The 22,006-nt window shown below is 44.8% G+C and overlaps 2 protein-coding genes across 8 annotated transcripts in view; one reads left to right on the forward strand and one right to left on the reverse strand.

Annotated features, from left to right (window-relative positions):
- LUZP1 (leucine zipper protein 1) overlaps positions 1–4,211 on the forward strand; it is a 102,958-nt gene extending 98,747 nt beyond the window's left edge. For all 6 annotated transcript variants that reach the window (XM_061393688.1, XM_061393707.1, XM_061393665.1 and 3 more), the window contains one exon: positions 223–4,211. In XM_061393688.1, the coding sequence (XP_061249672.1) occupies positions 223–378 (156 nt within the window). In that variant the 3' untranslated portion in view covers positions 379–4,211. The remainder of the gene's footprint in view (positions 1–222) is intronic.
- Positions 4,212–5,593: 1,382 nt separating this feature from the next.
- Positions 5,594–22,006, reverse strand: part of KDM1A (lysine demethylase 1A) — a 66,063-nt gene continuing 49,650 nt past the window's right edge. For both annotated transcript variants that reach the window (XM_061393729.1, XM_061393719.1), the window contains 11 exons: positions 19,504–19,646; positions 19,034–19,124; positions 17,869–18,003; positions 17,105–17,178; positions 16,220–16,331; positions 11,995–12,127; positions 9,912–10,099; positions 9,467–9,581; positions 7,793–7,920; positions 6,980–7,126; positions 5,594–6,102 (listed from right to left, as the gene is read on the reverse strand). In XM_061393729.1, the coding sequence (XP_061249713.1) occupies positions 5,917–6,102; positions 6,980–7,126; positions 7,793–7,920; positions 9,467–9,581; positions 9,912–10,099; positions 11,995–12,127; positions 16,220–16,331; positions 17,105–17,178; positions 17,869–18,003; positions 19,034–19,124; positions 19,504–19,646 (1,452 nt within the window). In that variant the 3' untranslated portion in view covers positions 5,594–5,916. The remainder of the gene's footprint in view (positions 6,103–6,979; positions 7,127–7,792; positions 7,921–9,466; positions 9,582–9,911; positions 10,100–11,994; positions 12,128–16,219; positions 16,332–17,104; positions 17,179–17,868; positions 18,004–19,033; positions 19,125–19,503; positions 19,647–22,006) is intronic.

Consider the following 22,006-nt stretch of genomic DNA (forward strand, 5'->3'; position numbering starts at 1 on the left):
TTGGGGTTCCCTTCAGCTGTGGGCCTCCAGTCTACTTCGGGAGCCCTGAGCAGCTCGGAACTGGCACAGGAGCTTGTCTGCCGGCCTCCCCTTGCCAGCTCTGCTGCGGGCTTTCTGTACCCCATCTCCCCCCGCAGGGAAGGACCATGGGGCTGGGTGTGCGGGCGTCTTGATCCTCACTTGGGTTGTCCTGTGAGGCTGACTTTTGTCCTGTTGGCACAGGAGGAAGGGGATGACTGCACCCTCAGCGTCTACAGACGACTGCACAACTCCCTTGAGAGGTCTGAACTGTCCGTGACGCAGGGGCCACCAGAGCCTGGGCGCACGTGGGCTGAGCAGCGGCTGCGGCCCACCAGGCCCTGTGCGGAGGACAACTGAGCCGGCCGGGCGACGCCTGCCGTCCCCTCTGCCCCTGCTTCTCAGCTCATCCACCTTCCCGCCCTGAGGAGGAGCCAGGCCAGACCCCAGGCCTTGGCTGGGAGACTGCGGAGAGCCTGGGTGTGGCCCCTTGCTTGCCAGTTGGCCAGAGGGGATCAGAAACTACAAGCTGCGTGGCCACCTGGGCCCAGCCTTCCCTGATGCATGAGTTTTCTCTCCTTGTCCCCGTCCCCCAGGTAGGATGGGCCAGTCTGGCCCCCAAATGAGGAAAGACCTAGAAAACCCCTTGGATCCCCACCACACAACAGCAGCCAAATCTCTTCCCAGCTCCTCAGTGGGATCTGTGTCGTAGGGCAACCCCTTCTGTGTGGTTAACATTCTGATTCCTTAGTATCCTCACCGCATCCAAGCTCACTCGTTTGCCCAAGGGGCCTGTGCACCCACCAGCCATCAGCTCCATCTGGGGGGCCTCCGTTTCTTCCCCTGTGGCATTCCTCAGACTTTTACAGCAAGAGAGATCTGTGTCGCCTCTAAGGGTTTACGGAACTACCCTTTAGGTTGATGTTTCTCTGACTTGTCCCCCTGGCTGACCATCGTTTTCCAGGGGCAGAGCACACGGGTACCCTACCTGCCTACTGGAATGGCATCATCCCTCGTCACCAACCCCGGCTCTCTGCTTACCTTCTAAGGCACCCGGGAGCGCACGAGCCTCGTGTCTCCTTCCCTGGGCACCACCGTGCTGCTGGCCCGGCCTGCTCTTCTGCGGCTGGAGACCTCAGGCTGACTGCGTCATCTCCTCTGGAGTATTCCCAGACTCCACTGGGCCAGACCCAGCATCCTCTAGAGGCCTCCTAGGAAGTGCCAGCGTGGGGGAGAGTGGACAGGAAGAAGCGATTTCCCTTCAGTCACTCTACAAAGCAATAGCTCCATGAAAAAGGTGTGACCTTTGTTCCTTCTCCTGGTCCCCCAAGGAGGAGGTATCGCACTTTACCAGGCTGATGCATCCTACCAGAAGCGGGCCCCTGAGCACTGCAAACCAGCGATTGTCGTGACGACTTTGGAGGAAAGGTAAACATGCCCATCGAGAGCCCCAGGCTTACACGGTTCAGAAAGCAGCAAGCCTTTCAGGAAGCCATGGAAAGAAAAACGGAAAAAAAACCTGGTACATCCTTGTACCAGTCCCCTGGGGAAGAACCATGTATTCTTCACACTGCTTTTTCTATAGCATTCTATCAGTTCAAAGCGATCCCTTTTCAAAGGCTACCTTTATGAAGCCGACACTTCCTTCGTAAGGAAAAATTGCATTGGAGTAGAAGTTGAGAAAGCTATTTTCTTCATGGCTTTATACTTCCTCCTGTGTGACCTTGGGCAAATCATTATCCTCTTGGGGCCTCAGTTTCCCTATCTATAAAATTAGTTCTTTAAAATGGATGGTCTCTAAGGGTCCTAAACGTGGCATTGTAAGTTTTGTTTCCACCCTGTAGGGGGTTAATTCTCACTGTTGGAAGGTATTGTCCAAATGGGTTTACATGTGTCCTTCCCACTGCCTATGTTTTTCTGGGCCTTATTCTTTCCAGTTTCCTGTGTTTTAATGTCGAGAGGATGAACTCAGAGAAGTTACCTTGGCCCTGTTTTTCCAGTCTGTAAAATGGAAGGGTTAGATTAGATGGTCTCTGTGGCCCTTCTCAACACCAACCTTGCCCAGTGCTGCACAGCAGGCCATGTGCTTTCCATGACATGAGTTGGTTTATCTCCAGTTCCAGTGCTTCTTGAATCTTCTCTGCCTCCACTCAGGGTGGGAACCAGCATTCACCCCTCCCTTGTCTGCATCAGGTTTGGTGATCCTGGAGGAGGCTTGGGGAGCACCTACCTGACTTTCACGGACAGGAGTGTTTTGCTCATACTTCATTTCCCGGAGGTTTGTCAATCCAAGGGTTGTAATGTGGTTTGCCTTTTCTCCTCATCGCTGCCTCAGATGCTCAAGATGCTGTTTTCAGAATCTCTTCCTGCTGCTTTTCCTGGGTCAAGGCTGCAACTCCTCACTTGTAGCCTCCCTGCCACTCTTCACTGGTCAGCAACCCTGAGAGTCCAGAGGAAACAGACCTCTGTGGTAGTCAACTGAGACTATAGATGTTAGGTCTGTGGCTCTTTACGGGTGGAAACAGGCACCAGACCATGCCCGCAAAGGTCTCGGCAGTAATTCTTGTCTCTTTGGGCGTCTGGAGCCCTGGATTCTGGTGCTGTAGCTCCTGGTGCCAAAGTCTGGATCTTTCCACAGTTCAGCAGCACCAGCATCTGCCACCGCCCAGAATGCTCTGTGGGAGAGGGACAGCCGTGGTGCCCTCTTGCTGGGGCTGCTGACTTAAACTCTGAGTGCAATAGGGTTTGATTGTACAGTTATTTCAGGATAAATAGTTTCCTTACTCTGCACACTTTCTAGAGCCCGCTGTAAAATATATTTTATTTTTAAATGTCCTCAACATTGCAGAAAATACTACTTGTAATAGCAAGTGAAGGCTAGAGGCGCAGTTCCTCTGCGCTTCAAATGGCTGGCAAGGCTGGCTCTCAGATTCCAAAGTTGGAAGGCCCATTTCCGAAAAGCAATCTAGGCGTGACTGTCTGGCCCCAGACCTCACCATCAGAGGTCCTGGAGGAAACTTCCAAGTGGGAGACCTAGGAGTTGAATAATTGTCTTATCAAGCCAAATATTCCCACTGTCCCAGCCAACACACCCACTTTGTACAACCAGTCTCTTCCACAGCCTGGCTCTGACTCGGACTTTTCCTGGCAGATGTGTGGTTGCGGGAGGCTCCTAGGAGGGTCGGGGAACCTGGCACTCCAAGAGCTGCTCGGCTGGAGGAAGGGGCGCTGGAGGCAGAGCTGGCTACACGCAAGGAGCTGGTCTCCGCCACCTGCTGCCGCCTGTCTCACCACTCGTGACATGCGGAACAACCAGAGAAAGAAAGGGTGGGGATGGTGGACAAGGAAGCCGTGGCTGTTCTGCTTTTGTGTGGCAAGCAAACAGTTACAGGGTGGGTTGAAGGGCTCTGCAGTGGGGCCAAGGACTCCAACCTCAGCCACAGGCGAGCTTGCACATAACATCATCCTCTCACGGGGGTGGGGGCGTCTGTACTGATCTTAGACTTGTCATCTCGGGGTAGTTTTACTTCTTTACATTCAGTGGGTTAGTGCCAAGTGCTCCCACTCCCCAGGAAAGGACTGGGGACCCCCTGTCCGGGTCCCCAGCTGCCTTTGTTGGTGTGGGCTTATTGTTACTCTGACAGGACTGCTTTGGAAGAGCTGCTTTTAGGGATTCCCTTTTAAGTACCCCAGGTTGGGAACAGGGTTCTCACAGCCAAGAGCATAGGAAAGGGGCCCTATTTTCCTGCTGCTTCACAGCTCAGAACATGTACTGAATGGAATGTATTTTTAAGAGAATAAAGTCTATTTTTTTTTTTTTTTTTGTATTTTAAAGATGGGAGGGCTAGGGAAGTAGCCCTCAAATAAACTGTTATTACCTTATAGGCCCCCTCGCTGGGGACACACCAGTGTGGCGGTCTACACCTACTCGCTCAGACAGGTCTTCTGGCCGCTCCCTTGCCCCTTGGAGGCTGGTGCAGCAGCTTCTCTTACATTCCTGCTCCAAGCACGGGACCGAGGAGGCCAGACCCTGTCACTGGAAACCAGGGCAAAGCCATGAGCAATGACTCAGGGCTCCTGGGGTGCATGTGTATAGTTGAAGCTGCCTGTCTGCATGTATCCTCTGGCTCTAATGCGGTCTGTTGGCTCTGCAGCACAATATGTAACCAATAAAGCTCCCTAGTTTCCACATGCTCTGTGTGAGTGTGCATCAGTGATGCCATTCTCCTTGATGTCATCTCTGTGTACAACTGTTGCTATGCATTGGTGCACCTAGTATATTTCACTGTGTTTTACTGAAAATATTCAGCCAATTACAGATGTCATTAAGGACTGGAAACATAGCTGAGGCTATGGATGTTTCCTCAGACTCATGTAAGTGGAGTTAGAATCATAAAGCAGTTATTTCATTGCTGCATTTTACTTTTAGGCTTATCTGTCATCAGATACATACAAAACCACCATCTGTATCTCCCAGGCTGCCTGTGTCATTAAATAACACAAACTCTTTAAAAAGCATGTATCACTACATCAGACACCTAAGCCCCTGAGGTTCATGAACACAGATGTTGATGGCAAAGCTAGGGTTCAAATATAGGTTGTATTCCAAAGTCAGTATACTTTCTCCTCCATGTTCTCAGCTTTACGTCATGGTTACATCACTTGTCCTAATCCTGGTGTGCAAATTCTCCCATGGTTGTCATTCTAGGGAAAATGCCCTCTCCATCTCCACCTTCTAGTCAGACTATAATGTCCTTAAATCTTACTAAGGATAAAACCTCATTTAAACTATTCTTAGGAAAGAATTGACTAACAGGAGTAAAATCCAACTTACTGAAGCAGATTATGTACCTACACTTAACGGTAACATTGTTTGGAGCCCTTTGGAAGAAACAGGTGCAGTTCCTTCTTTGTAAAAACATTTTAACCTTACATGGGGAAGATGACTTTGCAAATGTGACTAAGCATTCTGACACAGGAGAGGTGATCTGGGTGGACCTTAAATCAGAAATATCCTTATAAGAGGGAGACCAGAACAAGATAGCGTGATGATGGAAGCAGAGATTGGGGTAATGTGTTTTTAAAATGGGGAAGGGGCCACAAGCCAAGGAATACAGTCAGTAGAAGCTGAAGGAGCAAGGAAATGGAATATCCCGACAGTCTGCGTAGCTGTTATCTAAACCCTTGATCTTATACTTTTGTATCAGTACCTTGGAGAGACATGGAAAGTTAGCATATACCCATGGGAGGGAATCTAGGGAAATAAAGCCCGAATGGTCTGCCAGAGGCCTAGCCAAACTTTGTGTCAAGGCCTGTGTTTTATCTTGAAAATTCATTCAGCTTCCTAACACCCATATGCATGACCTGCAGGTTCATACCCCTGGCACAGGGTCACCCCACACTCCCAGTGGGGGTGAGTCTAGCCCCACAGATAAGCATTTTGCTCCCATGTGAAACCCTAGGTCCTGTCTTCTGATCACACCAAACCACTTTCTCCTTTATCTCATTTTAACATGGATAAACTTGGCATTTTCAAGATAGAACTCTAACCCCAAGGGGAAACAAAAATCAGTCCTGATTTTCTATGAAGTTTTATTCTCAAAATATAAAAAACCACCACAGACAAAGAGACTAAGACGTTCTCTCCCAGTACTTGCTTCCCTCAGTCCTAATGAAGAACACAGACTCTCATACTAATGCAACAAGTGCCTCCCTGGCTCTAAAGTCACTTAGAGGAGGCAACCTCCTCGGCCACCTGACCATCATGGGCTTTGCTTTAGCAGCTGAACTGGAGCCCAGATGCGGGGTGAGTTTCTCAGTGGAATCTATATTGCTAGAAGAGCTTTGCTTATGCAGCCAAAGACACGCGCACGGGCTTCTTCCCTTAACACGTCTGTCTCACATGCTCGGGGACTGCTGTGCAGGGACGCCGGGTGTGGCCTGGCGAGGCAGGGTGTACATGGCCCCCAAGAACTGGTCTGCAATTCTTCCTGCTTCTCGCAGCCCACTCAGCAGAGCACCATGGACTGTGGCTGGGTAGTTACGGATTGTATGTTCTCCAGCAAAGAAGAGTCGTGGAATAGGCTATTTCAGGAAAAAAAGTTAGAGAAAATCAGCAGGCTGCAAGTATGCCTTATTATTGTATTTGAACTGCCAAACTCCTGTTGGCCTTTGAAGGCTCACTACCTCCGTTCCATTACTGGTCAATCATCCCACCAAAAAGGGTCTCTCCCTTCTTAGCAGGCAACTCCCCAAAGCACAGAGAGGTAGAGATGGGGCACTAAAACTCAGTGCAGCCTTATTCTAGGGTGATGCAGCTGGACTTATTTATCAGTTTAATCTGGGAACACCCAGTTCTGGAGCTTCCTTTGCCTGAGGTAGCGTGTACTGGGGGCATGGTGTCCTGACTACTCTGTACCACAGAGAACACAGTACTTGTTCTTATTCTGGGACACCTGCCTCAGTCTAGAGCAGACCTCACTCGCCACAGGGTTCTGGGAAACCATGACTGTTCATAAAGACCTCAGGTTATTTCTCAGGGGCATCTCCTGGAGCCCCCTAAGTAACTGGGATGCTGCAACAATCCTATGAGCCAGTACAAAATGGGGCACAATTAAAGATTAAAACACACAATCTGAATGAGGAAAAAGTAACTGGTCTATACTTTGGACTCTTCCATTCTGAACAAAGACTAGACAAAGCCAATAAGTAACAGACACACAAAGTATTTCTCCTCCCTTCCCCTCTGCTCTTGAAAGGTTCGAGAACAGATTAAAAATCTGAAGAAAATCTTTTTTTAAAAAATTAAAATCTTAAAAAAAACAAAACAAAACAAAACAAAAAAACACACACACACACGAAAAAACAAAACAATCAAACCAGTAGCACTATTTTTACCCCGAAATCCTGGGATACTGGCCTATTTCCAAAGAAGCTCAGGTAGAGTTTGCCAGTGTCTCACCTGTGGGGCACCTGGGATTGAGGGGCCAGGAGTGATTGGCTGAGCCATTAAGTCATAGTCATTTCCAGATGATCCTGCGGCTACGTAAGAATAGGAGCCTCGGGCCCAGGGATCAGCACGCCAGCGAGATACCACAGTTTCCTTGGGCTAAAGAAAAAGATAAGAGTGGAAGTTATTACTGGACACCAAGGACAAATCATGCATTTCTGAAAGGTGGAAAAGCTGTGATGGGCTGGGATACAGTGAGACATGAGCGCTGGCCAAGTGATGAATGCTGCTGCTCGGAAACAAAACACAAATGCCTTCTTAGGCTGAGAGGAGGTTCCAGGCTGCCTTTGCTATGAATCCAGAGATCCACCTAGGGCTTGACCTGTATTCCCCTTTGATTCTAAAATTCACATGAAGCATTAATATGCCTCATCTCAAAGGAATCATAAGAGTGTTTCAATGGACTAAATAATAGGAAAGAAGTATCAAGATAATCTCTTAAAACTTCCTTAAGGGAGTTTGGCCACTTTAAAAGGTGGTTGGGGAAGTTGGGGGGCAGGTGAGGAGTGTGATTTCACACATAGAGACAACAGACAACACAAGTGAGCAAAGGCAGCACACAGCCTTCTCAATCACCGGGCCCATGCACTGGGGGACTTTTCTCAAAACTACTTGGGACATGAACTCTACACAGTAAACCCAGCACACACTTGATTCTGGCTGAAACTGCCCTGACCAAGAATCTATGCTGCAACTGGAGATCCATCAAACCCTGCTGTAGTCTTACGGCCCCAGATCCCTGACTGCCCCGCCCCGCTTACTCACCTGGGGCACCGCGCTGCTGCCAAAAATCCCCTTGAGAATGGCCAGGCATCGGCCAACAATCACATCATCACTTATGTTTTCCATGATGCCAGCAGCTTCTCCCGCCACGAGTGCCAACAGTATTGGAGCTGAAGAAACAAAGGACGATTCTAGAGTCCTACAGACTTTTTCCAAGTACTTCCTTGTCAGGTCCCACATTACTTGTGGCTGTTTGAAATATGACGGCCAACAGACTAGATATGCACCACGCATGTTTCTGAACTAGCAACTTGAATCCTGCCCCCTGAAGGGAGCTGTAAGTGAAATGTGACTCATGTACTTCACTGCATGTAACCTAGCAGAATACCGAAGTCCTGAAGATACACTTCAGACCCTGCTAACAAGTGGCCCTTTATTTAGGCACAGAATCCTTCAAGACATCTCCATGACCAGGGCTGCAGCCTCTTAGCTGTCGTCCGAGGCCTTCCATACTCACCATTACCCTTCCTCACCCATTTCATGGCCCAGTGTGCAACAGGCTATGCGATAGGCACAGTATTAGATGCTGGGGATATAAAAACTACAGACCCCAAAGAGCAACCAAAAAATCAGATATGTAATTACGAACTATGATAAAAGCTACGAAAACACAGACTAGAGAGAAAAGAACACAGGACATCATTTACATTTGAGGCTGTGGGGACAGATGTATCCTGGAAGGTCTCTTTGAAAGAGTCATTTAGGTCAAGACTGAAGGCTGGGTTGAGTATGCCAGGCTGGCAAGAAAGAAAAGGAGAAAAAGAAAAGCAGCCCAGGCCCAGGCCCCAGTACAATGCAGAAGTAGCAGACAGGATGCTGCATTTCAGGGTTCCGGGGGAGCAGACAAGTGTGCCTGGAGGCTGGGGAAGGGATGGACAATGAGGAAACTGATAGAAAAGAAGGGTTAGATTAACTACCCTTCATGCTGGCCATGAAAATGAAAACCATCAAAAGAAAGAAGCAGGCATAGCAGTCAGTGGTTACTGGTGATTGGACAGGTATGCACAGGTAAGAGTGGCTTGGACTGGGAGGTGGGCAGTTGAAAGAGAGAGCGTTCAGCGGTCGTTGGAAGCGCCGTGCCCAGGGAGCAAATGAAGGATGAAGGATGGCCACGTGCAGGATACTTCGGTATCAGGCAGTAAGGAGTGATGGCAAGAACCAGGGTGGCAGTCAAACTGGGTAATCCGTGTGTCTGCACCGTCAAGGCCAGGCCTCCTGAAACTGCTGCACAGCATGTCTTACACCTTTTTCTTAGAATGAGGTAGTATCTAAATATACTTTTCTTTCTTTTTTTTAAAAAAAGTTCTAAATAAAGCTAAGAGCAACCCAATTACATAAGAATATAAAACAAGAAGTGATCAAAGACTCGGGCAGGTCAGACACAAGCACCTGAGCATGAGGAGTTCACGTTTTCCTTCCCCAGAAGCTCTCCCGGGGCTGGCCCCTGGCTGAGCAGAGTCCTCCTTCCTACGTTTCCTCCTGCGGCGCCGGGGCTCGCACCCTCACTCCTCTCCTTACTGCCCCTTCCTGAGGCTGCCTACCTCCTTACTATGCATACTTCCCACTAAGCTGTGCACTCCTTGAAGGCGAGTATAATATTACTGATTCTCTGTTCCTATAATGATGTGAAAAAGATGAAAACTAGAAAGCAGTTACCTTTATAGAGGTTCCAGAAGAGGAAGAGTTCACCTCTGCTTGCAGTTGTGCTGCCAACATGGCCAAACAAATTGACGCTTGGGTCCCAGAACACCCGGTCAAAACACAACACGACCTGTGGGGAGAGGAGCACATGAGCTGGTGGCGGAACCCAGAGAACAGGGCTGTAAGCACAGCTGTGTCCCAAGAGGGAAGTACTTCTTCCTCAGAAAGTTTCCTCTACTCTACTCTCAATGTAAGTTTAGAAGTCCCTATTATAAATAACCACTCAGGAGGACCTTTAGCACTCGCTTCTCTAGGCCTGGGGTTGAGAAGTGACCTCAGAAGGCAGGCCTCGTGGATGCCTGGATATATAATTAGGACGTAAAGGGCATGAACGGACAGCCCTCACCCTGGCATCAGAGTGGTGCCTGCGCACTGGGAATGTAGAGAGGTGCCCAGTTACCTTGTTGAGGTTGCCAAACCCCATCCTTTGGACTGCAGATGTTTTCCACTCAGGAAGAGGCGGCACAAACTGAACAGCTGGTGGCTGCTGCTTCAAGACACCCAAGGGAAGGGTACAGAGGACCGCGTCACACTTATAAATGAAGGTCTGGCTTGTGGATCGGGTATTCACAGCTATCACTTCGCACCCTAGAGAGGTTGGAGGGAAAAGGCTTTCTTGGTGATAGGATGAGACTGACAAGGGCACTGAACATTTCGTGCACAGCAGACTCCACATGCTGCCTCAGGCGGCTCTTACTACCTGTCTATGACATCAGTTCTACTCATTTTTTACAAAAGAGAACTGAGGCAGAAGTGAAGTAACTTGTCTGAAGCCATATAGGTAACAAGTGCCAGGATTCAGACCCAACAGTCAACTTCAGAGTCCTCGAACTTCACCACCATACCACCCCCACACCTTCTTGACTGACCCTAGTGCTCTTCTGTACTAACAAGACCTTATCATTTACCAAGGTTTATAAATTTGGACCAAAATTAAATAAGAGTAAAATGCCTATTCCAGCAGAAGCAATGCCTCTCCACTGCGGTTAGGGAGCTCCTGAGGACCAGGAGGCCAGTGGCGCCCGCAGACAGAAGACCGCTGTGCTGGCCTGGGGCGCAGCCTGCACCAGAGCTGCTGTGCTCGAGACGCACCAGGGTGTAGTGCTGAGCCTGCCAGGACGTGAGCGAGCTCAAGGCTGACCACAGAAAAGGTGCTGTAAGTCGGGTAGTGTAGTTTTCTCTCAATTGTGTTCCATTTTTTTCCTCAATGAATGCCTCTTCACATAATTTCCAAAAAATACACAAACAGCTCAAAATAAGAATGAGTGCTCCATACGCGCCCATCTTCTGTGGCTGCAGAATTAAGGGAAATGACACAAGAAACTAGTCTCACTATTCCCCACCTGCCTGAAAATGGCTATTTAAAGGCCGCAGATCTTAACACCATCAGCTAAAAGCTGCCTCTGAAGAGAAAATTAAATGGAAAATTGTTTCCTTTGTTGTTAAAAAAAAAAAAAAAATCTGTGGTGATCTTAGCAACTCTAGAAAAGGGGCCATGGAGGGCAAGATTGGTGGCCACATCTCCACTTGTCATGAGAGTCCATACAGAGGGGGATCAACAAGCTTTTCTAAGGTGTTCAAGTAAATTCCAAAAGTGGTTGGAATGACGGGTTCTCTGCACTCCAAATGAAATGTATCCTGAAAGCAGCAAAAATGAGCACAGAGACCACTGCCATAGGAATCAAAGGGCAGTTCAGGCTCCGAGGTCAACCTATCAGCAAAACTGCTCCCAAAACGAGAAACCAGCCTAAGCAGTTAGCCCACCTGAACAGGAAAAGCCAAAGACGAAGGTGCAGATGGTAAAATGCAACGGGTGGCTCTCAGTGGAGCCTCGGGGCCCAATTCCTGGTATTTAAGAATCTACTTAGCAAAATTAGACCCAAACTCACTGGATCTAAATACCAAACTAATTCAGCAAATCTTAAAGGAAATCAACCCTAAATATTTATTAGAAGGACTGATGCTAAAGGTTCTGAAGCTCTAATACTTTAGCCAACTGATGCAAAGAGCTGACGCACTGGAAAAGACCCTGATGATGGGAAAGACTGAGGGCAAAAGGAGAAGAGGGTGGCAGAGGATGAGACGGTTAGGTAGCATCATTGATTCAATGGCCAAGACCTTGAGCAGATCCAGGAGATGGTGGACAGAGAAGCCTGGAATGCTATAGTCCATGGGGTTGCAAACAGACATGACTTAGCAACTGAACAACGGTAACAAACAAATTCACGCTAACTGCTAATCCATTCAAACCAGAGACTCTGAAAACTGCCCCATTTTCTGCTTTGTACTATGATGGGGTCAGAACCTCTAAAGGCTCTAATGGCTCAATACTTTTGTAAATGAAAAAATTTTAATTCAGGAATCATAGCTTATAAAACATTCTATCAGGAAAAGTAACTAATGTTTTTTCAGTAGGTCAAACTCAACAGAAGACCAGTACTGCATTTCAGAGTAAGAGATTTATCTTACTAGTAGAGACTTACCTGAAGCTGTGTAGCGAACCTGCCGAACTGCAGTATTCAGTTTAATGTCCAGGCCTTCTGCTAAAGCCACAGGCACACACGAGTAGCCATTCCTCACCGTCAGGTGGCTGCCAGTAAACTCAAAGTCATCATCCTAAGGAGGACAGAAAAGGGCATTCTTTCACACTTTCTTAGTCTAACTGATGTCATTTGTACTGAGTCCTATAAAACAACACTGGAAAAACACAAGCTTGTGAAAAGTTAGTATTCTAAGACAGAAACTAAAGGACAATCCCTCAGTCTTCAACTACAGCTGCCCCAGGAAACTGAAGGGAAAAGGGAAAAAAAGCCAAAATGTCGCTTACGGCTAACTGTGGGCAGTGAAATTGGGGCATTTTCTTTTTTCCTGAGACAGACTTTCTAACATCAAAGCCCTACACCACCAAGCTCAGACTGTCCCTAGAGGGCAGGAGAGGGAAGAAAGCTGATTCAGTAAGTTCAGATGATTAGCTACCACAACAGTTATCATTTTCACCTGCACTACAGATTTGGCAGGACATTAGGATCACCATCCTAATTACATTTTCTGCTACATTAACAGCGAAATCAGTTTTCATGCCCTAAACGTACAAGTTTTAAAGTCGAGGAAAACTTCCAAAACTAAAGTTGGTCAAACTAGATGAAGGCAATACAGGATTATAAAGACTCGCTCAAGATAATCCATAGAGTGAAGAAGTCAAGATTTCACCTGGAAGAATTCCCAAAATGATTTCATGTCTCTGAATTTACTGAAAAATCTTCCAAACAGAAAAACTTTTGAAGGTTATTTGATATTTCTAATTTCATTAAACTTCTGGGAAAAACATACCACAGTTCTTAGGAATTAGATAAAAAAAATATATTGGGTTGGCAGCAGAACACTCACTACTTAAGTGACTGACTCATCTGTTCTCCATATGGATCATCACCTACATTCAACTTGAAATGAATATATATCAAAACTTCAAATGATAGATCAGTGACTAGGATAGGAGTAATTCAGTATTTACATGAAAAACCATAAGGAAACTGGAAATTCTGCAAGATATGTACCACTAACAAGTCCAATCCTTACCATAACTCAAATTCTAAAGACTACGAGGACATGCTCTAAAGATGAGGAAGTCAAAACAATTTTACTAGGAAAATGCATAATGAAAATGAAAATATGTAGGTAAAATATAATATTTACTCCTATACAATCTTCATTTCAGTTCAGTTCAGTCGCTCAGTCGTGTCCTACTCTTTGCGACCCCATGAATTGCAGCACGCCAGGCCTCCCTGTCCATCACCAACTCCCAGAGTTCACTCAGACTCACGTCCATCGATTCAGTGATGCCATCCAGCCATCTCATCCTCTGTCGTCCCCTTCTCCTCCTGCCCCCAATCCCTCCCAGCATCAGAGTCTTTTCCAATGAGTCAACTCTTCATATGAGGTGGCCAAAGTACTGGAGTTTCAGCTTTAGCATCATTCCTTCCAAAGAAGTCCCAGGGCTGATCTCCTTCAGAATGGACTGGTTGGATCTCCTTAAGTCTGGCCAAAGTCTCAGATTTAGAGACTGGTTCATTAACATCTAAGAAATGCTGTGATTTGTCACAAGTTCAAGACTAAATCACACTGAAAACACCTAAAAATAACTTAACAAAAGATGTGTAAGACTGGTACACTGAGAACTATACCTAAATAAATGGAGAGACAGACCATGTTCAAACATTTCAAGACTCACTATTGTTGAGATGACAATTGTAGAAGGTAATTTTTATAGAAACTGATATGCTGGTTCTAAAATTTTATAGAGGTGTCAACTTAAAAAATGTACAAGCTGCAAGTTTTATCTGAGGCAAAATGAGGATTATAGTCAGGGAGGCAGCATTTCAGACAGCTCTGAGAAACCGCTTCAGAGAGGCAGGGAGGAAAGCCGGCACACACTGATTCTGGTAATTGGGGAGCACATGCAATCAAAGCACGTATTTTTTACAGAAGGTTACTGCTGGTCTCGTTACTGTGAGTCCCAAGAAGCAGACATCATCATGAAGCATTCAGTGCTCTTCAGATACAAGAAGATGCGAGTGTACGTACTTGCTCAGTTGTGTCTGACTCTCTAGGACCCCACAGACTGTAGCCCGCCAAGATCCTCTGTCCTGCCAGGGATTTTCCTGGCAAGAATACTGGAGTGGGTTGCCGTTTCCTCCTCCAGGGGACCTTCCTGACCCAGGGACTGAACCCACATCTACTGTGTCACCTGCACTGGCAGGCAGACTCTTTAGCTCTGAGCCATCTGGGAATCCCAGAGATACAAGAGGTAGGCTAATCAGCTCTGGAAAATATTAACTATCTGAAGACCTGTTCTGCCAGCTTTTCCCAGGGCACAGAGTGCCTCATTTCTGCTGTCTGCCCTAAACTCCTTTCAGAGGGTGTTGAAAATTAGCTGCAGCAGCACAAGATTTAATCCTTGTAGAGGCAGATGGCAAGTGCTGATTTGTAGTTGAGAGATCTGAACTAGTCAAAAACACTTTCAAAAGAGAACAAAGGTGAAGTTCTACTTGATTTCAAATTGTCCTATAAAGCAACCATGATCAGGACAGTGTGACAGTGGCACGGAGAGAGACAGTTGTTGAATGGAAGAACTGATTTTCAACAAATTTGACAAATGAAGAAAAAAGATGGTGCTAGATTAATAAGATAACCATATAGAAAACTATGAACTACGCTCACCTCTCACTATATACAAAAATTAACTGAAAATGAGTCATAGACGTAACATAAGAGCTAAATTCATAAAACTTTAGGAAGAAAATAGAGAATCTTTGCAGTCCTGGTTTAGACAAATATTTTTCAGGATACAAAAAGGACAAAGCCTAAAAGAAAGAGTCGACAAATAGGACTTTATAAATTTAAAAATATTTCTCTTTGAAAGGTATCACTTAGAAAAGGAAAATGCAAGCTGCAGACTGGAAGAAAGAATTTTCAAACCATAAATCTGACAAAAGAATTATATCCAGGATTTGAAGAACATAATGAACTCTTACAAGAGAACAAACAACTAGATTTTTTAAAAGTAGGCAAGAGATCTAACAGCCTTTTCACCAAATAACTGACATATGAATGGCCAATAAGCACATAAAACGGAGAAGGCAATGGCAATCCACTCCACTACTCTTGCCTGGAAACTCCCATGGATGGAGGAGCCTGGTAGGCTGCAGTCCATGGGGTCGCTGAGGGTTGGACACGACTGAACGACTTCACTTTCACTTTTCACTTTCATGCATTGGAGAAGGAAATGGCAACCCACTCCAGTGTTCTTGCCTGGAGAATCCCAGGGACGGGGGAGCCTGGTGGGCTGCTGTCTATGGGGTCGAGCAGAGTCGGACATGACTGAAGCGACTTAGCAGCAGTAAGCACATGAAAAGATGCTTCACTTTATCGGTCATCACAGAAGTGCAAATTAAAACCACAATGAAAAATTACTAACCAACCATTAAAACAGTTAAAAAATTTAAAGCTGACAGAGTATCAAGTGCTGGTGAGGGTGTGGAACAACAGAACTTATGTACACTACTGTTGAGAATGTAGTTTCGAAAACACTTTAAAAATCTACTTCCCACAGTAAAAATTTTACTTCTAGATATTTACCCAAGAGAAACACATGAATGTTCATAGTAGCTTCAAGTATTTATAGCCAAAAACAAAACAACCTAAATGTCTAAATATGTACCAGTGAATGGATACATTGTGGCATATCCATTCAATGGATATGATATTACTAAACAACAAAAGGAGCAAACTACGGAAACATACAACAACGAATCTCCAAATGAAAAGTCACACACAAAAGGCTACGGACAGTGCAATTATGTGCTGCATGCTTCAATTTACATGTAATTCTAGGAAAAGCAAAACTGTAATGACAGAAAGCAAATTGGTGGTTGTGCAGGGCCAGGAGCTGAAGGGCTGGGGACTGAATGCAAAGGGGTGAGAGAGAACTTTTCAGGATGACAGACACGTTCTATATCTTAAAATGTGGTGGTGGTTCATAATCATTTAAGTTTGGCAAAATATCAAACTGCTCACTTAAAATAGGTTTTATTGTATATACATTGTAACTAACTAAAGCTGTTTAAAAACACACATCAGATAAATTAACAGTCTCTCTTAGGAGCCTCTCAGAGACATGTGCAACAAAATACATGGCAAAGGAGTTTTTACCTGATCCCAGTGCTTGAGGGAGAGTGTGGAGAGAGGCGTGGCATTAGCAAACTCCAGATTTGCAAAATGCCAATCAAGTATCTGTCTGTCTCTTGATGAGAGATATACATCACTGCAAAATGACAACGAAGGAGCTCAAGGTTACTAAAGGGCATTACTACCATTCTCAATGGGCTGATGTTGATGATATCAGTGGGACTATGCCTTATGTGAAGAAATTCTAAGTCAAAAACAGGATCTCATCTGTCTTATTAAACCCTTTATTGCTAGTGCCTAGGAGCAGTGCCAAGCTTCCTACATAAAGCAAAGGCCTAACTGTAATTCGGATAAAAAAATTAGTCTGGAAAAAAGTCTTCTTTATACTATTTACCTTGTATTATAAAAGCTTACTTGTATCCTTTTTTTGTGTGTTTTATATTTTGAATAAAGCATTTTTTAAAAAAGCAAGACGGGTGGCATCCCTGACTGGAGAAAAGAGCAGATGTATGTGGATGCCGGATGCCACATGGAGCACTTGTCACCATGTAAGGGTGCACTGTCAGAAATTAAGTGTAACACTGTTCTGATCCTCAGAATTTTGAAATTTAAAGCAATACCACTTTCTACCTCACTCAAAGACAATTTGCATTCAAATATCAAATCTTATGGGAAAAAGCTATCGTTTTAAGAAAGATACCTTGATTTAAGCATCTAGGACACTCTTACATATTACCATATAAGAACAGAGTATTAAGGACCCTGTTCTGCATGCACAGACACCTTCCATTCATGAAATAGTCTACAATACATTCACTGAGCATACATAGGAGGCCAGGGTCTTTGTAATCTTCCTTCTAAATTTAATGGAGAGAAGAGTAAAAGCTATCTGTTGGAGCATTTATTTACCTTGGGGGATTGGCTTCCAACTCTTGAAGTTTTTCTTCTAGTTTTCCTTGTGTCTCAGCTAATTCATCATATTCCTGATGGAATTAAGAGAACCAGGTTGGTCAGGATGAGTCAGAGATGCACCTAGTTATTTGCAACACAGAGGGTTAGGCCTGCACCACGCCCCTGTTCAGGTCAATTACAAGAGTGCCTTCGCCCAAGGCTGGGTCACGATGCACGTAACAGCGGGGTGTGGTGGGGGAAGAGGATGAAGAAGAAACACACTAGTATGCTACACAGGAAGGATAAAAAAGAATAGTGACTGTCACTTCTCATGCATTTACTGTGTCTCTAGTATGAATAAGCCCTTCAGATCCCTCTACAAGTAAGGTAGTACTTAAGACCATGTCACAGATGAGGTGACTAAGGCGTCGAAAGTCACATGGCTAGGAGATACTAAGTTAAGAGATTTCAACCAGACGGTCTGACTCCAATAACTCTGAAGTCCACCTTCATTAACATTACTCTAAACTGTCATGGATAAACTATCATGGAGGGCTAACCTGAGATGCAGGTAAGCTAAAGGATGATATTGTGAAAACAAGGTAGGAATTCTGCAGAAAAAGCAGACAAAACTAACCCATTAAGTCCCCAGGGCTCCTGTGTACCAAACCCTCTTCTTACTATTCTAGGCGCCTGTCACTGGCTAATGGCCAAAATTTCCCAGATCTATATGATCACTTAGGATTCCAAATAAAATCAGGAGGCATGTATGTACATCATACCTTACACAGGGCAGTTAGATCCCTGTGTTTGCTTTTCACTAAGAACTCAGCAGTGATATCTCTGGGTGGTTTGACTTCAGATGCTTCTTTGTATTGCTGATGGAGTTCTTTAATTTTCTCTTTTAAATTTACCATCTAAGAGAGAAAAACACAAATTTGCCATTGCAGACAGTGACATAATTCATCACCAAAGCATGTACTTTGGCTCCTCCCCTAAACTGCTGTTATACCAAAACAGGGTTAACACTGCAACATGTATGGAATTAAGTACCTCTTCCAAATGATGATATTTAAAACAGGAAAAAATCCTACATGGCTCAACACAGAGGCATCAAATCACTATCAAACAGGCAGGATTGACTCTGTCTTCCAAAACAAATGGAAGAACCAGGAGTATCCCATTAATAAAAATAATGTCCCCCAAATAAAAATTAATTCAAAATTTAACTACCAGGTAAAAGAAACTGTCACCAATAAAACAGTTTTGGGAAACAAATTATCATGATTTGTCTTTTAAAAACGTAAAAGGTCAAATCACCACATCAAGAACCTTAAGGAACCATTCCCAATGTCAGTTCTTCCAGGTTTCTGAGGGGAAGGTTAAAGCCTGAGACTAGGAGCGCCACACCAGCTCTCGCCATTGGTTCTCTGCCACTCTTCTCGCGTCCTCCACACCACAGTTCGTGAAGGAGGTGTGCCAGAGACCTCTTCATTTGACAAGATAAAGACATGAAGCACAGTCGAAGAGGGAGGCCAAGAGCCCAGCCAAAAGATGCACCTAGATTTTGCAATTATAAAGCCCCCAAGTTTGCAGCTGGCAGGATGCGGAGAAACAGTTTCCCAGTCTGGAGCTGGGGCTCTGGAAGGTGAAATACACAAGGGCCCCCTTATTCGTACCACTGAGGAATATCCTCATATTGGCACCTCAAGTGAAATCCTTAGGCCAACGAATTATGATCCTGGCTACTGACATGTTGTCTTCATCAGTGGGAACTTGACCCCAGCACAGCTGATCTCCCTTTTCATCCTAGACTCCAGCAGAGGGCACTAGACCAGCTTTGCAACAGTCAAAGGCAATCTGTTACAGCAAAGATCTATTTCTCCCAGCAACAATTATCAATAATGTCATACTGAAAGACTGACAGATAAAAATACAGAATTTTACCTTATTAAGAAGTTCCTTCAGTTCCTCCTGAGTTTTCACTATCTTCTTCCAATGTTCAATCTGTTCATCTTTGACATGCTTTTCTTGTAACCTGAAGAGACAATATATGTGTGCTTTGCTCACACAGCTACCCGTGCTGTGTAAGACAGGTGCCCATCCACAACATTTGATGGTATCAAGGCCCATTAAAATTTCTAAGACTTTGGAATAAGAAAGTTGGCTGGTGGCAAATTATTTTGTAGGTTATTTAAGTACAATCAATTCAATACCATAAAAGATATGAATTTTACAATTGAGAGAGCCTTAAGGATCATGTATGGACTTATTTTAAAAAGCTTTATTTTTAGATTTAACTATCATATGAAAATAAGTGAAAACTAGCTCAAATAAGACTTGATGGAAACTTAAAACACTACCCAGCAATCTATAAACAAAATCCACAATACAATAAGCAGTATCAAAGTACTTACTGAATGACAACTTCCAATGCCTGGCCAAGGGACACAGGCTTATTATTGAGGACGTTGAAGTCCAGTTGATGACTAAGGTAAGATGTAGCTTCTAGCAACCGGTTAAACTCTTGCTCTACCATTTCATCTTTCTCTTTAGGAACCTGAAAATTCGAAGTAGGGCAGAGTTGGTCCTTACAAGACTAAACGTAGCCATCCATGAAAACACAAATGCTCTACAGTTTAAAAGGTCAAAATATGTATCTCAAAGGAGAGGCCTTTGAGGACAATGATTCAAACTATCTTTTCTATGAAGTGGTCAATTCCATTAAATGAGATATGAAATGTTTCAGCCCAGATATTCCCTATTCTCATGATTTGGCCCTCAGAGCTGGAACTCCACCTCTATGGACAGCCACAGGATTCACACTGGTGGTGAGTGAAGTCATGTGGAGCACAAGGTGCCCTGGAGCTGACATGCACTGAGATAAGCCGGGCTGACATGCAGACAACACACTGGAAAAGTTCTGGAGAACAAAGACTGTCAACACACCCAAGCACCTTGTAAATAAGGGCAGGATGAAAAAAATAAGAACAACATGGTATCTGCTTCCCCTCTAAGATAACAATTTCAGATAGGGGTAGTGAAGACAGAAGTGAAATTCATGGCTATTAATAAGAACACAATAGCATCTTAATTCTCAGAGTACTAGTGTTTTATGGCACCAATTAAGTTCAAGGTTGAATGTCCAAAGCTCTTAAGACTACGAGTAACTGAGGTACCAAGTCTGGCTCACTATTGTGGGGGAAGAGAACAGATTGCAAAGCAGATCATTAAGCTGCAAGAACATGCTCCTAAATCCCTGCTGTGCCCCTGCATAGTGATGCCATCAGTTAGCTGACACAAATCCCTCTGCTAATACTCAATTCAGCCCCAAAGTAAACTGTATCTGCAGTTCCACTGCTGAATTCATGGGGACAGTGAGAAGAATAAAGTATGTCTAAAGAAAGCATCTCTTGCCATAATAAGTTAGGCATGGGAAATGGGTTTCCAAATTTGGAATTTGACTTTACAATCAACCTAAAATTGGTAATAAGGAACAAAATACGAAAGTCCTAATAATTACTAAGGTGAGGAAGAACAGAGGTAATTATTGTGGATCAGACCATCACAGTAAAACTCTCGCTTCTCATCTGAAACACCTTCACTTGTGCCCTTCACAATTAAACAGATGGTTTCAAAGCACTAGCCTCTGCCCTCTCAATGATGAGCCAACACAAGTAACTCTATCAGATGAGCCGTGATGTGGCAAAAAGAATATGGTGAGAAGTATAATCTGCACCAAAACAAAGGGGAAAGGATGGCAATTCTCCTTCCAAACTGTAAATATGAAAGACACCATAACTGACTCAATCAAAATAATATTTTAAAGCATCAAGTTCTAAAAGATTATACATGGAAAACATCAGGAAATCTTTATGAATTAGAGAATCCCCCTGAGCCTAAGAAATAGATACCTGGGAGAATGTTCTGGTTTATGTTGAGAAACAAGGCTGTGAATCAGGCTCTGGAGCTTGGTACCATTTATGTATCAGGGTGGTACCTGGGACTTGGTGGATCAAACACACCTGACCTACCCCTTCAATCCCACAGCCAGAGGGGGGCTCTTGGTGACATCCCTACTTGCTCTGTTTTCACAGCTACCAGAGCTGATGGAAGTGATCTTGTTAGGAATTTCATTTACTGTCCCATCAGTTACTTTTCCTCACCGACATGATACAGTGAAGGTCAGTTCAGTTCAGTTACTCAGTCGTGTCCGACTCTGTGACCCCATGAATTGCAGCACGCCAGGCCTCTCTGCCCATCACCAACTCCTGGAGTTCACCTAAACTCATGTCCATCGAGTCGGTGATGCCATCCAGCCATCTCATCCTCTGTCGTCCCCTTCTCCTCCTGCCCCCAATCCTTTCCAGCATCAGAGTCTTTTCCAATGAATCAATTCTTCACATGAGGTGGCCAAAGTATTGGAGTTTCAGCTTCAGCATCAGTCCTTGCAAAGAACACCCAGGACTGATCTCCTTTAGGATGGACTGGTTGGATCTCCTTGCAGTCCAAGGGACTCTCAAGTCTTCTCAGTTCAAAACCATCAATTCTTTGGCGCTCAGCTTTCTTCACAGTCCAACTCTCACATCCATACATGACCACTGGAAAAATCACAGCCTTGACTAGATGGACCTTTGTTAGCAAAGTAATGTCTCTGCTTTTGAATATGCTGTCTAGGTTGGTCATAACTTTCCTTCTAAGGAGTAAGCATCTTTTAATTTCATGGCTGCAATCACCATCTGGAGTGATTTTGGAGCCCCAAAAAATAAAGTCTGCCACTGTTTCCCCACCTATTTCCCATGAAGTAATGGGACCAGATGCCATGATCTTAGTTTTCTGAATGTTGAGCTTTAAGCCAATTTTTCACTCTCCTCTTTCACTTTCATTAAGAGGCTTTTGAGTTCCTCTTCACTTTCTGGC

The sequence above is a fragment of the Bos javanicus genome, chromosome 2, assembly GCF_032452875.1.
Source record: "Bos javanicus breed banteng chromosome 2, ARS-OSU_banteng_1.0, whole genome shotgun sequence".
In the NCBI taxonomy this organism is placed as follows: Eukaryota; Metazoa; Chordata; class Mammalia; order Artiodactyla; family Bovidae; genus Bos; species Bos javanicus.